Below are 16,148 nucleotides of genomic sequence, written 5' to 3' on the forward strand. Positions count from 1 at the left end.
TGGTGGGGTTTCAGTTTGGGGCTTGGATGGTGGGGATACAGTTTTGGGTTTGGTTGGTGGGGGTACAGTTTGGGATTTGATGGTGGGGGAGTTCAGTTTGGGGTTTGGATGGTGGGGGGGTTCAGTTTGGGGTTTGGATGGTGGGGGTTTCAGTTTGGGGTTTGGATGGTGGGGGGTTCAGTTTGGGGTTTGGATGGTGGGGGTTTCAGTTTGGGGTTTGGATGGTGGGGGATTCAGTTTGGGTTTTGGATGGTGGGGTTTCAGTTTGGGGTTTGGATGGCAGGGGGTTCAGTTTGGGGTTTGGATGGTGGGGGTTTGGTTTGGCGTTTGACTGGTGGGGGGTTAGTTTGGGGTTAGGATGGTGGGGGGTTCAGTTTGGGGTTTGGGTGGTGGGGGTTCAATTTGGGGTTTGGGGTTGGAATGGTGCGGGATTCAGTGTGCGATTTGGGGTTGGGATGATGGGGGATTCAGTTTGGGGTTTGGATGGTGGGGGTTCAGTTTGGGGTTTGACTGGTGCGGGTTTAGTTTGGGGTTTTGCTGGTGGGGGTTCAGTTTGGGTTTTGGATGGTGGGGGGTTCAGTTTGGGGTTTGGATGGTGTGGGTTCAGTTTGGGGTTTGGATGGTGTGGATTCAGTTTGGGGTTTGGATGGTGGGGGGTTCAGTTTGGGGTTTGGATGGTGTGGGTTCAGTTTGGGGTTTGGATGGTGTGGATTCAGTTTGGGGTTTGGATGGTGGGGGGTTCAGTTTGGGGTTTGGATGGTGGGGGGTTCAGTTTGGGGTTTGGATGGTGGGAGGTTCAGCTTGGCGTTTGACTGGTGGGGGTTTAGTTTGGGGTTTTGCTGGTGGGTGTTCAGTTTGGGGTTTGGATGGTGTGGGTTCAGTTTGGGGTTTGGATGCTGGGGGGTTCAGTTTGGGGTTTGGATGGTGGGGGTTCAGTTTGGGGTTTGACTGGTGCGGGTTTAGTTTGGGGTTTTGCTGGTGGGGGTTCAGTTTGGGTTTTGGATGGTGGGGGGTTCAGTTTGGGGTTTGGATGGTGTGGGTTCAGTTTGGGGTTTGGATGGTGTGGATTCAGTTTGGGGTTTGGATGGTGGGGGGTTCAGTTTGGGGTTTGGATGGTGGGGGGTTCAGTTTGGGGTTTGGATGGTGGGGGGTTCAGTTTGGGGTTTGGATGGTGGGGGGTTCAGTTTGGGGTTTGGATGGTGGGGGGTTCAGCTTGGCGTTTGACTGGTGGGGGTTTAGTTTGGGGTTTTGCTGGTGGGTGTTCAGTTTGGGGTTTGGATGGTGTGGGTTCAGTTTGGGGTTTGGATGCTGGGGGGTTCAGTTTGGGGTTTGGATGGTGGAGGTTCAGTTTGGGGTTTGGGGTCGGAATGGTGCGGGGATTCAGTGTGCGATTTGGGGTTGGGATGTTGGGGGATTCAGTTTGGGGTTTGGATGGTGGGGGGTTCAGTTTGGGGTTGGGATGGTGGGGGGTTCAGTTTGGGGTTGGGATGGTGGGGGATTCAGTTTGGGGTTGGGATGGTGGGGGGTTCAGTTTGGGGTTTGGATGGTGGGGGGTTCAGTTTGGCGTTTGGATGGTGGGGGGTTCAGTTTGGGGTTTGGATGTTAGGACTTTGTTTTGGGGTTTTGATGGTGGGGGTTCAGTTTGGTGTTTGGATGGTGGGGGGTTCAGCTTGGGGTTTGGATGGTAGGCTTCGTTTTGGGTTTTGATGGTGGGGGGTTCACAGTTTGGGGTTTGGATGGTGGGAGTTCAATTTTGGTTTGGATGGTGGGGGTTCAGTTTGGCGTTTGACTGGTGGGGGTTTAGTTTGGGCTTTTGCTGGTGGGGGTTCAGTTTGGGGTTAGGATGGTGGGGGTTCAGTTTGGGGTTTGGATGGTGGGGGGTTCAGTTTGGGGTTTGGATGGTGGGGGGTTCAGTTTGGGGTTTGGATGGTGGGGGGTTCAGTTTGGGGTTTGGATGGTGGGGGGTTCAGCTTGGCGTTTGACTGGTGGGGGTTTAGTTTGGGGTTTTGCTGGTGGGTGTTCAGTTTGGGGTTTGGATTGTGTGGGTTCAGTTTGGGGTTTGGATGCTGGGGGGTTCAGTTTGGGGTTTGGATGGTGGAGGTTCAGTTTGGGGTTTGGGGTCGGAATGGTGCGGGGATTCAGTGTGCGATTTGGGGTTGGGATGTTGGGGGATTCAGTTTGGGGTTTGGATGGTGGGGGGTTCAGTTTGGGGTTGGGATGGTGGGGGGTTCAGTTTGGGGTTGGGATGGTGGGGGGTTCAGTTTGGGGTTGGGATGGTGGGGGGTTCAGTTTGGGGTTTGGATGGTGGGTGGTTCAGTTTGGCGTTTGGATGGTGGGGGGTTCAGTTTGGGGTTTCGATGGTGGGGGGTTCAGCTTGGCGTTTGACTGGTGGGGGTTTAGTTTGGGGTTTTGCTGGTGGGTGTTCAGTTTGGGGTTTGGATTGTGTGGGTTCAGTTTGGGGTTTGGATGCTGGGGGGTTCAGTTTGGGGTTTGGATGGTGGAGGTTCAGTTTGGGGTTTGGGGTCGGAATGGTGCGGGGATTCAGTGTGCGATTTGGGGTTGGGATGTTGGGGGATTCAGTTTGGGGTTTGGATGGTGGGGGGTTCAGTTTGGGGTTGGGATGGTGGGGGGTTCAGTTTGGGGTTGGGATGGTGGGGGGTTCAGTTTGGCGTTTGGATGGTGGGGGGTTCAGTTTGGGGTTTGGATGTTAGGACTTTGTTTTGGGGTTTTGATGGTGGGGGTTCAGTTTGGTGTTTGGATGGTGGGGGGTTCAGTTTGGGGTTTGGATGGTGGGGGGTTCAGCTTGGGGTTTGGATGGTAGGCTTCGTTTTGGGTTTTGATGGTGGGGGGTTCAGTTTGGGGTTTGGATGGTGGGAGTTCAATTTTGGTTTGGATGGTGGGGGTTCAGTTTGGCGTTTGACTGGTGGGGGTTTAGTTTGGGCTTTTGCTGGTGGGGGTTCAGTTTGGGGTTAGGATGGTGGGGGGTTCAGTTTGGTGTTTGGATAGTGGCGTTTGGGGTTAGGATGGTGGGGAGTTCAGTTTGGGGTTTGGGATTGGAATGGTGCGGGATTCAGTGTGGGATTTGGGGTTTGGATGGTGGGGGGTTCTGTTTGGGGTTTGGATGGAGGAGGTTTAATTTGGGGATTGGATGGTGGCGTTTTGGGTTAGGATGGTGGGGGTTCAGTTTGGGGTTTGGATGGTAGGGGTTCAGTTTGGGGTTTGGATGGTGGAGGTTCAGTTTAGGGTTTGGATGGTGAGGGTTCAATTTGGGGTTTGGGGTTGGAATGGTGCGGGATTCAGTGTGCGATTTGGGTTTGGGATGGTGGGAGGTTCAGTTTGGGGTTTGGATGGTGGGGGTTTGGTTTGGCGTTTGACTGGTGCGTGTTTAATTTGGGGTTTTGCTGGTGGGGGTTCAGTTTGGGGTTTGGTGGTGGGGGGTTCAGTTTGCGGTTTGGGTGATGCGGATTGAGTTGGGCTTTGGAGGATGGGGTGTTTGGATGGTGGGTGGTTCCGTTTGGCAATTGGATGGTGGGGGGTTCAGTTAGGGGATTGGATGGTGGCGTTTGGGGTTAGGATGGTGGGGGGTTCAGTTTGGGCTTTGGATGGTGGGGGGTTCAGTTTGGGGTTTGGATGGTGGGGGGTTCAGTTAGGGGATTGGATGGTGGCGTTTGGGGTTAGGATGGTGGGGGGTTCAGTTTGGGGTTAGGATGGTGGGGGGTTCAGTTTGCGGTTTGGATGGTGGGGGGTTCATTATGGGGTTTGGATGGTGGGGTTTGTTTTGGGGTTAGGATGGTGGGGGGTTCAGTTTGCGGTTTGGATGGCGGGGGGTTCAGTTTGGGGTTTGGATGGTGGGGTTTGTTTTGGGGTTTGGATGGTGGGGCGTTCAATTTGGGGTTTGGATGGTGGGGGGTTCAGTTTGGGGTTTGGATTGTAGGGCTTCGTTTTGGGGTTTTCATGGTGGGGGTTCAGTTTGGAGTTGGGATGGTGGGGGGTTCAGTTTGGGGTTTGGATGGCGGGGAGTTCAGTTTGGGGTTTGGATGGTGGGGGGTTCAGTTTGGGGTTTGGATGGTGGGGGGTTCAGTTTGGGGTTCGGATGGTGGAAGGTTCAGTTTGGGGGTTGGATGGTGGGGAGTTCAGTTTGGGGTTTGGGTTTGGAATGGTGCGGCATTCAGTGTGCGATTTGGGGTTGGGATGGTGGGGGTTCAGTTTGTGGTTTGGATGGTCGGGGTTGCAGTTTTGGGTTTGGGGTTGGGATGTTGGGGGTTCAGTTTGGGGTTTGGTGGTGGGGAGTTCAGTTTGCGGTTTGGGTGATGCGGATTGAGTTTGGGCTTTGGAGGATGGGGTGTTTGGATGGTGGGGGTTCAGTTTGGGGTTTGGATGGTGGGGGTTTCAGTTTGGGGTTTGGCTGGTGGGGCTTCGTTTTGGGGTTTTGATGGTGTGGTTTCTGTTTGGGGTAGGGATGCTGGGGGGTTCAGTTTGGGGACTGGATGGTGGCTTTTGGGGTTAGGATGGTGGGGGGTTCAGTTTGGGGTTTGGATGCTGGGGGTTCAGTTTTGGGTTTGGATGGTTGGGGGGTTCAATTTGGGGTTGGGATGGTGGGGGGTTCAAATTGGGGTTTGGATAGTGGGGGGTTCGGTTTGGGGTTTGGATGGCGGGGGGTTCATTTTGGCGTTGGGAGTTTGGATGGTGAGGGTTTCAGTTTTGGGATTAGATTGTGACATTTGGGGTTAGGATGGTGGGGGGTTCATTTTGGTGTTGGGGGTTTAGTTTGGGGTTGGAATGGCGCAGGATTCAGTGTGGGGTTTGGGATTGGGATGGTGGGGGGTTCAGCTTGGGGTTGGGATGGTGGGGTTTCAGTTTGGGGTTTGGATGGTGGGGGGTTCAATTTGGGGTTTGGGGTTGGAATGGTGCAGGATTCAGTGTGGGATTTGGTGTTGGGACAGTGGGGGATTCAGTTTGGTTTGGACGGTGGGGGGTTCAGTTTGGGGTTTGGATGGCGGGGGGTTCAGTTTGGGGTTTGGATGGTGGGGGGTTCAGTTTGGGGTTTGGATGGTGGGGGGTTCAGTTTGGGGCTTGGATGGTGGCGGTTTGGTTTGCCGTTTGACTGGTGGGGGTTTAGTTTGGGGTTTGGATGATGCGGATTGAGTTTGGGGTTTGGATGGTGCGGGGTTCAGTTTGGGGTTTGGATGATGCGGATTGAGTTTGGGGTTTGGATGGTGGGGGGTTCAGTTTGGGGTTTGGATGGTGGGGGGTTCAGTTTGGGGTTTGGATGGTGGGGGGTTCAGTTTGGGGTTTGGATGGCGGGGAGTTCAGTTTGGGGTTTGGATGGCGGGGGGTTCAGTTTGGGGTTTGGATGGCGGGGGGTTCAGCTTGGGGTTGGGATGGTGGCGGTTTGGTTTGCCGTTTGACTGGTGGGGGTTTAGTTTGGGGTTTGGATGATGCGGATTGAGTTTGGGGTTTGGATGGTGGGGGGTTCAGTTTGGGGTTTGGATGATGCGGATTGAGTTTGGGGTTTGGATGGTGGGGGGTTCAGTTTGGGGTTTGGATGGTGGGGGGTTCAGTTTGGGGTTTGGATGGCGGGGGGTTCAGCTTGAGGTTGGGATGGTGGGGGGTTCAGCTTGGGGTTGGGATGGTGGCGGTTTGGTTTGCCGTTTGACTGGTGGGGGTTTAGTTTGGGATTTGGATGATGCGGATTGAGTTTGGGGTTTGGATGGTGGGGGGTTCAGTTTGGGGTTTGGATGGTGGGGGGTTCAGTTTGGGGTTTGGATGGTGGGGGCTTCAGTTTGGGTTTGGATGGTGGGGGGTTCAGTTTCGGGTTTGGATGGTGGGGTGTTGAATTTGGGGTTTGGATGGTGCGGGGTTGAATTTGGGGTTTGAGGTTGGAATGGTGCGGGATTCAGTGTGGGATTTGGGGTTGGGATGGTGGGGGATTCAGTTTGGGGTTAGGATGGTGGGGGGTTCAGTTTGGGGTTTGGATGGTGGGGGGTTCAGTTTGGGGTTTGGATGGCGGGGGTTTGGATGGCGGGGGTTTGGTTTGGCGATTGACTGGTGGGGGTTTAGTTTGGGGTTTTGCTGGTGGGGGTTCAATCTGGGGTTTGGATGGTGGGGGGTTCAGTTTGGGGTTAGGATGGTGGGGGGTTCAGTTTGGGGTTTGGATGGTTGGGGGTTCAGTTTGGGGTTTTGATGGTGGGGGGTTCAGTTTGGGGTTGGGATGGTGGGGGGTTCAGTTTGGGGTTTGGTGTGGCGGGGGTTTCAGTTTGGGGATTCGATGTTGGCGTTTGGGTTTGGATGGTGGACCTTCAGTTTGGGGTTTGGATGGTGGGGAGTTCAATTTTGGGTTTGGGGTTGGAATGGTTTGGGATTCAGTGTGGGATTTGGGGTTTGGATGGTTGGGGGTTCTGTTTGGGGTTTGGATGGAGTAGGTTCAGTTTGGGGTTTGGATGGTGGGGGTTACAATTTGGGTTTGGATGGTGGAGGTTCAGTTTGGGGTTGGAATGGTGCGGGATTCAGTGTAGGATTTGGGGTTTGGATGGTGGGGGGTTCAGTTTGGGGTTTTGATGGTGGGGGTTCAGTTTGGGGTTGGGATGGTGGGGGGTTCAATTTGGGATTTGGTGTGGTGGGGATTTCAGTTTGGGGATTGTATAGTGGCATTTGAGGTGAGGATGGTGGGGCTTCGTTTTGGGGTTTTGATGGTGGGGGTTCAGTTTGGCGTTGGGATGGTGGGTTCAGTTTGGCGTTTGGATGGTGGGGGTATCAGTTTGGCGTTTGGATGGTGGGGGTATCAGTTTGGGGCTTGGATGCTGGGGGTTCAGTTTGGGTTTGGATGGTGGGGGTTTCGGTTTGGGGTGGGGATAGTGGGAGGTTCAGTTTGGGGTTTGGATGGTGGGGGTTCAGTTTGGGGTTGGGATGGTGGGGGGTGCAGTTTGGGGTTTGGTGTGGTGGTGGTTTCAGTTTGGGGATTTGATGGTTGGGGGGTTCAGTTTGGGGTTGGGATGGTGGAGGTTTCAATTTGGGGTTTGGATGGTGGGGGGTTCGCTTTGGGGTTTAGATGGCGGGGGTTCATTTTGGCGTTGGGGGTTTGGATGGTGAGGGTTTCAGTTTTGGGATTGCATGGTGGCATTTGAGGTTAGGATGGTGGGGGGTTCATTTTGGGGTTGGGGGTATAGTTTGAGGTTGGGATGGTGGGGGGTTCAGCTTGGGGTTGAGATGGTGTGGTTTCAGTTTGAGGTTTGGATGCTGGGGGGTTCAGTTTGGGGTTGGGATGGTGGGGGTTCAATTTGGCGTTTGGGGTTGGAATGGTGCGGGATTCAGTGTGGGATTTGGTGTTGGGATGGTGGAGGATTCAGTTTGGGGTTTGGATCGTGGGCGTTCAATTTGGGCTTTTGATGGTGGGGGGTTCAGTTTGGGGTTTGGATGGTGGGGGGTTCAGTTTGGGGTTTGTGTGGTGGGGGTTTCAGTTTGGGGATTGGATGGTGGCGTTTGGCGTTGAGATGGTGGGGGGTTCAGTTTGGGGTTTGGATGGTGGGGCTTCAATTTGGGGTTTGAATGGTGGGGGTTCAGTTTGGGGTTTGGATGGTGGGGCTTCAATTTGGGGTTTGGATGGTGGGGGGTTCAGTTTGGGGTGTGGATGGTGGGGCTTCATTGGTTGGGGTGGTGGGGGGCTCAGTTTGGGGATTGGATGGTGGCGTTTGGGGTTTGGATGGTGGGGGGTTCAGTTTGGAGTTGGAATGGTGGGGGAATCAGTTTGGAGTTGGGATGGTGGGGAGTTCAGTTTGGGGTTTGAATGGTGGGGGGCTTGGATGCTGGGGGGTTTCAGTTTGGTGATTGGATGGTGGCGTTTGGGGTTAGGATAGTGGGGGGTTCATTTTGGGGTTGGGGGTTTGGATGGTGGGGGTTCAATTTGGAGTTTGGGGTTGGAATGGTGCGGGATTCAGTGTGGGGTTTGGTGTTGGGATGGTGGGGGGGTCAGTTTGTGGTTTGGATGGTGGGGGGTTTCAGTTTGGGTTTCGGATGGTGGGGTTCAGTTTGCGGTTTGAATGGTGGGGGTTCAGTTTGGGGTTGGGATGGTGGGTGGTTCATTTTGGGGTTTGGGATGGTGGGAGTTTCAGTTTGGGGTTTGGATCGTGGATGTTCAGTTTGGGGTTTGGGTGGTGGGGAGTTCACTTTGTGGTTTGGGTGTCCAGTTTGGGGTTGGGATGGTGTAGGGTTCAGTTTCGGATTTGGTGATGGGGGGTTCATTTTGGGGTTGGGATGGTCGGGGTTTGATTTGCGGTTTGGATGGTGGGGGTGTTCAGCTTGGGGTTTGGGATCTGGAGGGTGGGGGATCAGTTATGGATTTGGATGGTGGGGGTTCAGTTTGGGATTTGTGGTTGGAATGGTGGGGGGTTCAGTTTGGGGATTGAATGGTGGGGTTAAGTTTGGGGTTTGGATGCTGTGGTGTTAAGTTTGGTGTTTGGATGCTAAGTGGTTCAGTTTGGCGTTTGGGTGGCGAGGGCTCAGTTTGGGGATCGGCTGGTAGGGGGTTCAGTTTGTGCTGTGGGGTTTGGTGCAGTTTGCGGTTTGCCTGGTGGGGGGTTCAGTTTGGATGGTCGGGGTTTGGTGTGTTGTTGGGATGGTGGGGGTTCGGTTTGGGGTTTGGTGTGGGGGGGGGGTTCAGTGTGGGGTTGGGATGGTTGGGGTTCAGTTTGTGGTTCAGATGGTTGAAGGTTTTGTTGGTTGGGTGTTCAGTTTGGGGGTCCAGTCTGGGGCTTGGATGGTAGGGGGTTCAGTTTCGGGTTTGGATGGTGGGGTTAGGTGTGTTGTTTTGGTGGTGGGGGGGTTAGCGGGGTTCAGTTTGGGGCTTGGATGTTCGGGGAGGTTCAGTGTGTTGTTGGGATGGTGGGGGTTCAGTTCAGGGTTCGGATCGTGGGGTGGTGCAGTTTGGTCTTCGGAATGGTGGGGGGTTCAGTGTGGGGTTTGGATGGTGGGGTTAGGTGTGTTGTTGGAATGGTGGTGTGTCAGTGGTGTTTTGGTGGTGGGGGGGTTACGGGGGTTCAGTTTGGGGCTTGGATGTTCGGGGGTTAGGTGTGTTGTTGGGATGGTGGGGGTTCAGTTCGGGGTTCGGACCGTGGGGTGGTGCAGTTTGGTCTTCGGAATGGTGGGGGGTTCAGTGTGGGGTTTGGATGGTGGGGTTAAGTGTGTTGTTGGAATGGTGGTGTGTCAGTGTGGTGTTTTGGTGGTGGGGGGATTACAGGGGGTTCAGTTTGGGGCTTGGATGTTCGGGGGTTAGGTGTGTTGGGATGGTGGGGGTTTCAGTTTGGGGTTGGGATGGTGGTGTCAGTGTGGTGTTTTGGTGGTGGGGGGGTTCAGTTTGGGGCTTGGATGTTCGGGGGTTGGGATGGTGGGGGTTCAATTCGGGGTTTGGATCGTGGGGTGGTGCAGTTTGGGCTTCGGAATGGTGGGGGATTCAGTGTGGGTTTGGATGGTGGGGGGTTCGGTTTGTTGTTGGATTGGTGGGAGTTCAGTTTGGTTGGTTCAGTGATGATGTTGAATGTGAAGAGTTGACATTTAGACTGTCCTATCAGAGATAGAGATTGCCAGGGACTGATGTACCACAAACATTACACCAGATAGTACCCACCACCACGCATTGTAAAAATATTTATTATTGAGTTAAACAATACTCCTGATTGAGGAACTAGACTCCGTCTACACAAGGTGCATGGTTTACAAGGTGAGATTCTACTGACAAGATTATCTGACTGAATTAGTCACTGTGATGATATATTCTCTTTTGGGTGGATAGCAGCACACATTCCCACGATCACCAATTGCTAATTAAACCCCCTGCTGGAGGGATTCACACTCACTAATAATCAAGGCTCAGTAAGAGTGCGGTGCCCCGTTTGATCCAGTGATCGGGGGGCTTGTCTCCGGTCTTCAGCTCAATCCCTACCACGAAGGAAGTGTGTCGGCTGCTTCCCGCTCGCTGGGAGTAGTAATAGCACGGACAGGAATAGATCCCTGAGGGAATAATGGGAGAAGTACACTTAGCAAGCCTGACACATTCCCAATCCATAGACAGCCCTTTGGCACATGCTGTGCCCCTTGAACCAGCACTAGAAGCCTCCCCTGTGTCCAGGGACAAAGTAAAATGATCGAGAGCTACATGATTTTAGGTGACCAGATCACCAAATACCTGTCCTAGTCCCTCCAATGCTGACACTATAGTTAAGAAAGCCTCACCAATGCCTCTTCTTCCTCAGAAGACTAAGGAAATTTGGTATGTCAGCTACGACTCTCACCAACTTCTTTCTGGTTGTATCACAGCTTGGTCTGGGCTCCTGCTCTGCCCAAGACCACAAGGAACTACAAAAGATCATGAATGTAGCCCAGTCCATTACACAAACCAGCCTCCCATCCATTGACTCTGTCTACACTTCCCGCTGCCTTGGGAAAAGTATAATCAAGGACTCCACGTACTCCAGACATTCTATCTTCCATCAGGAAAAAGATACAAAAGTCTGAGGTCACATACCAACTGACTCAAGGACAGCTTCTTCCCGGCTGCTGTCAGACTTTTGAATGGACCTACCTCACATTAAGTTGATCTTTCTCTTCACCCTAGATTTGTATAGCGCACAAGAAACAGTATTTTTCACTGTATCCCAATAATTGTAACAATAATAAATCAGTAAGAAGTCTGGCAACACCAGGTTAAAGTCCAACAGGTTTATCTGGTATCACGAGCTTTCAGAGCGCAGCTCCTTCATCAGGTGAGTGATGGGGACCTGATGAAGGAGCAGTGCTCTGAAAACTCGTGATTCCAAATAAACCTGTTGGACTTTAACCTGGTGTTGTGAGACTTCTTACTGTGCCCGCCCCAGTTCAATGCTACCATCTCCACCTCAATAATAAATCAAGTCAAATCCCACTGTTAACCCCACTCACCCTGCTCCCAATGGCAGCACTCAGCACCTAGCTGTACCACCTATCCCAACACAACACATTGCCCCCTCCCTCATCACCTTTTCCGGATTTCTTCTTGTTCTCCACGGGTTTGAAGTGAATCGAGGGCATGGGACAGACCAGCTGCATAGGCTCAGCTTCCACCAGGCAGGAATTTTTCTTGTCCCAGCCTGCGCCCTGAAGAAACATCCCCTTTACATACACACCATCCTGAGAAAGCAAACACACAGCGGTTACTGATCAGTGTGGATGGTAAAGCTGTATATCGGTTATTCTGAGAGAGGACAGAGGTGTAGTTATGCTGTGGAATAATGAACTTGGGCTCTGTTACTCTCACTGTAACACACTTTGGGAAAATGGACTAACTGGACCCAAGCAGAGAGTCAATTTCATCTTCTTCAGAAAGCTGTTCTTTGTCTGCTGATTTTGTCACAATAGCAACAGCTCCCAACTTTTAAACTCACATTTACTCAGAGAAGGCACTGTTTTCAACACTCACTCTTTTCCAGAAACTAATCCAGCTGCTGGATGGATCAGCGCTGCACTGTCAGAGGGTCGGCGCTGAGGGAGCGCCGCACTGTCAGAGGGTCGGCGCTGAGGGAGCGCTATTCCAGAATGCAACATGATCACATCACATTAAAAAGTGCTTCACTGTTTGTGAGGTGAGTTGACAGATCCTGAAATGGTGAAAGGTGCTATAGAAATGTAATCTGGCTTCGTATTGTGGTGCTGCTTTTAAAGAAGTATTTCCCATACCTTGGGAGGTTCCAACAGGTTGTTATCATCGACTACAGAAACAATAAATTCCCAGGAGAGTGAGTCCACTGAGACCTGGGGAGGGGCAGAGGAAAGCATTATTATCTTCCTCACTAAATTAAACTGAATATTAAATTATTGAATCTCACACCACAGAATCCCATCCCCCCCCCCCGAGCTTTTCCTGATTCTCCTCAATCTGTATCCCCCTCTAGTTACCCACCCTCCTGCCATTGGGAAATAATTTCTCCTCATTCACTCCCTCCAAACTCCCTCCTGATTCTGAACCCCTCGATTCAATCTCCCCCTTAACCTTCTCGAATCCGAGGAGAACGATCCCAGCTTCTCCCAGTTTCTCTCGGCACGGACTGAATCCCTCATCCTGGGTCCCATTTCAGTAAATCTCCCTCCTCTCCGGCCTTGACATCCTCCCCAAAGTGGTTTCCAAACTAGTTCAGTGTCTACCATTCAATCCATCACGCAAACCATAGAACACAGAAAAACTCCAGCACAAACAGTCCCTTCGGCCCACAAGTTGTGCCAATCATATCTCTACCTACTAGGCTTACCAATAACCCTCAATTCTATTAAATCCCATGTACTCATCCAGAAGTCTCTTCAAAGACCCTATCGAATTTGCCTCCACTACCACTGCCGGCAGCCAATTCCACTTACCCACCACCCTCTGAGTGAAAAACTTACCCCTGACATCTCCTCTGTACCTACTCCCCAGCACCTTAAACCTGTGTCCTTTTGTGGCAGCCATTTCAGCCCTGGGAAAAAGCCTCTGAGAATCCACGTGATCAATACCTCTCAACATCTTATACACCTCTATCAGGTCACCTCTCATCCTTCGACTCTCCAAGGAGAAAAGACCGAGCTCCCTCAACCTATCCTCACAAGCCATGCCACCAGCATGCAAACCAGCCTCCCATCCATTGACAAAGGCTCATTCAGACTCAAAACGTCGGCTCCTTTCTCTCCTTTCAGATGCTGCCAGACCTGCTGAGATTTTCCAGCATTTTCTCTTTCGCCTCCCACCCATTGACTCTGTCTACACTTCCCGCTGCCTCGGCAAAGCAGCCAGCATAATTAAGGATACCACACACCCCGGACATTCTCTCTTCCATCTTCTTCCGTTTGGAAAATGATGCAAAAGTCTGAGGTCACGCACCAACCGATTCAAGAACAGCTTCTTCCCTGCTGCTGTCAGACTTTTGAATGGACCTACCTCGCATTGAATTGATCTTTCGCTACACCCTAGCTATGACTGTAACATTACATTCTGCACTCTCCTTTCCTTCTCTATGAACAGTATGCTTTGTTTGTGTAGCGCACACGAAACAATACTTTTCACTGTATCCCAGTACGTGACAATAATAAATCAAATCATTTCAATAGCATGGATCACTGGACAGACATTCTTTTACCAGGTATGCTCTGAGGAAGAGACTTTCTAAGTTTTAGTTGGCTGTCCAGTTTCCGCTCGCCATTCCCAACTGTGGTGTGTTCTTACCGTGTTCTTGCGTGCTGCCAGCTGTAACACGGCAGTCAGGAACCCAGTGGGGAAAGTGAATCCGGAAATCCAGAAGATGACAGGTGGGTGAGTGGTCTCTGCCCACTTGGCCAGCTGATCCACCCGGTGTACCAGGTCCCGTGTCCAGGCTCCAAGCTGCTTCATCGAGGGGTAGGCCTGAGGGACACACAGATAGATGGTGAACCTTACCACAAAGGCTAATGATGGATTGAGGCTCGTGTCATACTGCGGCATGGCAGTAGACTGAGGTATAGAACTAAAGCAAGTTAAATTCCACACCACCAGAGGACAGACCGAGCAATCAGTTACCTCCTAGCAGGAGGAGAGGTCAATCCCACCCAAAGACAGCTTCCCTAATCGCAGCTAAACTGCTGCTGTACACGTACCCAACAAACACACATCTCCGATTCTTGGGGGGTTTGACTGGGTCGGCGCTGTAAGGTTGTTGCCCTGTTGGGAGAGTCTGGAACCAGAGGACATTATCTGAGAGTGACAGGGTCACGCGTTTAAGATGGGGGTGAGGAGGAATTTCTACTCCCAGAGGGGAGTGAATCTGTGGAATTCTTTCCCACAGAGGGCTGGAGAGGCTGGCTTGGTAAGTATGTTCAAGGCTGAGACACAGAGAGTTTTAATCAGAAAGGGAATCGAGGCTTATGGGGAGAAGGAGGGAAAGTGCAGTCAAGGATTATCACATCCGGTCAATCATGATCTCATGGAATGGCAGCCAGACTCGATGGGTCGAATGGCCTACCCAGGCTCTGGGATTTTATGATCTTGTTCAGCCATTCTCACTGACTCACTCTGGACATCACAAATCTGACACTCACACTTGGGTTTAAATCCAATCCTTCAAGCTTGGTCTGTCTCACCACCTCCTCTCTCCCTCTCCCTTCCTCCTCCCTCTCCCCCTCCATCTCCCTCCCTCTCTTCCACCTCCCTCCCTCCCTCTCCCTCCCTTTCTCCTCCCCCCCCTTCTTCACCTCATCTCCCTTCACTTCCTCCTCCTCCTCCTCCTCTCCCGCTCCTCCCTCTCACCCACCACCCCCCCAACTCTTCCACTCCCTCTCCCCCTACCCCCCACCCCTTCAGACGCTCCTTAAAACCGACCTCTTTTATGGAACATTCTGGTCACTTCTCGCTACGTCTCCTTGAGTGGCATGGATTTTCTCACCTTTAACATTAAAGGTGCTACACAAATGCAGGTGTTGGAAGCCCTGCTACCTGAACAGGGATGATTTCACCGTCAAGTTGGGGAGTGGGGAGAAGTTTCAGCACTCACTCGGGGAAGTCACTGACTGGCTACAGAGACTGGGGATGGTGCAGGGCAGAGTGAGAGTGGGATCGAGCGTACCTATTTCTGGCTGGGAACTGTGTGCGTCTGGATGTTGGGGGGGAGTGCAGGGAAAGGGCAAAATCGGGGCCCCCTTGTAGCACTCTGCCACAGTTTAAAAGGTGCCAATACCATAGGCCACGGAACCAGCTGCTCACATGGGAACTCGGTGTGGTATCACTCACCCAAGGAATTGGGAAAACTGAACACCTCCTCCTTTGAGCTGGGAGGACAGCTGCAGATAATATTGATGCTGTGGTCAGGTTTGGAGATTTACCACGGTGCAGGGAGCGAGTACCCCAGTTTGCCTTACCAGTTCCCATAGTGACGGGACGCGGGCATCGTGGATAGAGCTAAATATCTCCTCCAGGTCCGTAGACATGACCACCAGCCCTTGGATGGCCATCTTTAGCTCAGTGAGGGAGATCCTTGGGAGAGATGATAACATATCGTCAGTTAAACAGTTAGAGAAACAACCAGATCAATGCAGAGAGGAGCGGCAGACACAGAGGCAACTGAGAAAGGATCAATGCGACAGAGAGGAAGCAAAACAATGGGAGGGGAATCGGACCAATCCTATATCTGTCCTGGGAGTGTTTGATGGGGGGGAACAGTGTAGAGGGAGCTTTACTCTGTATCTAACCCCGTGCTGTACCTGTCCTGGGAGTGTTTGATGGGGGGACAGTGTAGAGGGAGCTTTACTCTGTATCTAACCCCGTGCTGTACCTGTCCTGGGAGTGTTTGATGGGGACAGTGTAGAGGGAATAATCAGCCAAGTGTTGCTTGTACCTGATGATATCTAGGAGAATGTTATAACGCTGGATCTCCTGTAGCAGTACAACATTCAGGGGCGAGTTATCGTCCAACAACATCTGACAGGTGCCTTCATAGTCCAGGTCCTCGGGGGTCCTTTGTAACACATCGGCCGATAGCTCGAGCACCTTTATTGACAAGACAGAGTGAGGACACTGTGAGCCGTTACACAACCTGCTTCCCAGCTACTGAAGGAATTTCTTACTGTAGTGCTGTCGCCGCGGTAATGCAGGAAACAAGTTAGCCAATTTGCACACAGCAAAATCCCAGAGACTGCAATGTGATGCGGGCCAGCAAATCTGTGATAGTGATTTTGGCTGTGGGAATAGCCCCAAACATAAATAACAGGTGCAGCAGACCATTCTGCCCCATCGTGCAATACTATCATGGCTCACCTTGGTCTTCAACTCAATTCTCCCACCTGCTCCCCGTCTCCCTTAATTCCCCAAAAGATCTAAAATCTGTCTATCCCACATCTGTAAATATAGTCAATGATGGAGCACTCGCACCCAGCTCTGATCAATCAAGAATCTCCACAGTGCAGAAGGAGGCCATTTGTCCCATTGAGTCTGTACCAACCACAATCCCACCTAGGCCCTATCCCCATGATCCTTTGCATTTACCCTAGCTAGTCCCCCTGACACCAGGGTTAATTTAGCATGGCCAATCCACCTAACCCGCACATCTTTGGACTGTGGGAGGAAACCGGAGCACCCGGAGGAAGCCTATGCAGACACGGGGGACAACGAGCAGATTCCACACAGA

General features: G+C 52.2%; 1 protein-coding gene across 1 annotated transcript in view; it reads right to left on the reverse strand.

The window, feature by feature from the left end:
- Positions 1-9,625: 9,625 nt before the first annotated feature.
- dnah2 (dynein, axonemal, heavy chain 2) overlaps positions 9,626-16,148 on the reverse strand; it is a 190,939-nt gene continuing 184,416 nt past the window's right edge. Inside the window, exons 80-85 of the mRNA XM_080181836.1 lie at positions 15,360-15,511; positions 14,884-14,998; positions 13,220-13,396; positions 11,704-11,778; positions 11,007-11,157; positions 9,626-10,002 (exon numbers count right to left, since the gene is read on the reverse strand). Of these exons, the coding sequence (XP_080037962.1) occupies positions 9,848-10,002; positions 11,007-11,157; positions 11,704-11,778; positions 13,220-13,396; positions 14,884-14,998; positions 15,360-15,511 (825 nt within the window). The 3' untranslated portion in view covers positions 9,626-9,847. The remainder of the gene's footprint in view (positions 10,003-11,006; positions 11,158-11,703; positions 11,779-13,219; positions 13,397-14,883; positions 14,999-15,359; positions 15,512-16,148) is intronic.

This window comes from Carcharhinus amblyrhynchos, unplaced genomic scaffold (genome assembly GCF_965287045.1).
Source record: "Carcharhinus amblyrhynchos unplaced genomic scaffold, sCarAmb.v2.hapA scaffold_43, whole genome shotgun sequence".
In the NCBI taxonomy this organism is placed as follows: domain Eukaryota; kingdom Metazoa; phylum Chordata; class Chondrichthyes; order Carcharhiniformes; family Carcharhinidae; genus Carcharhinus; species Carcharhinus amblyrhynchos.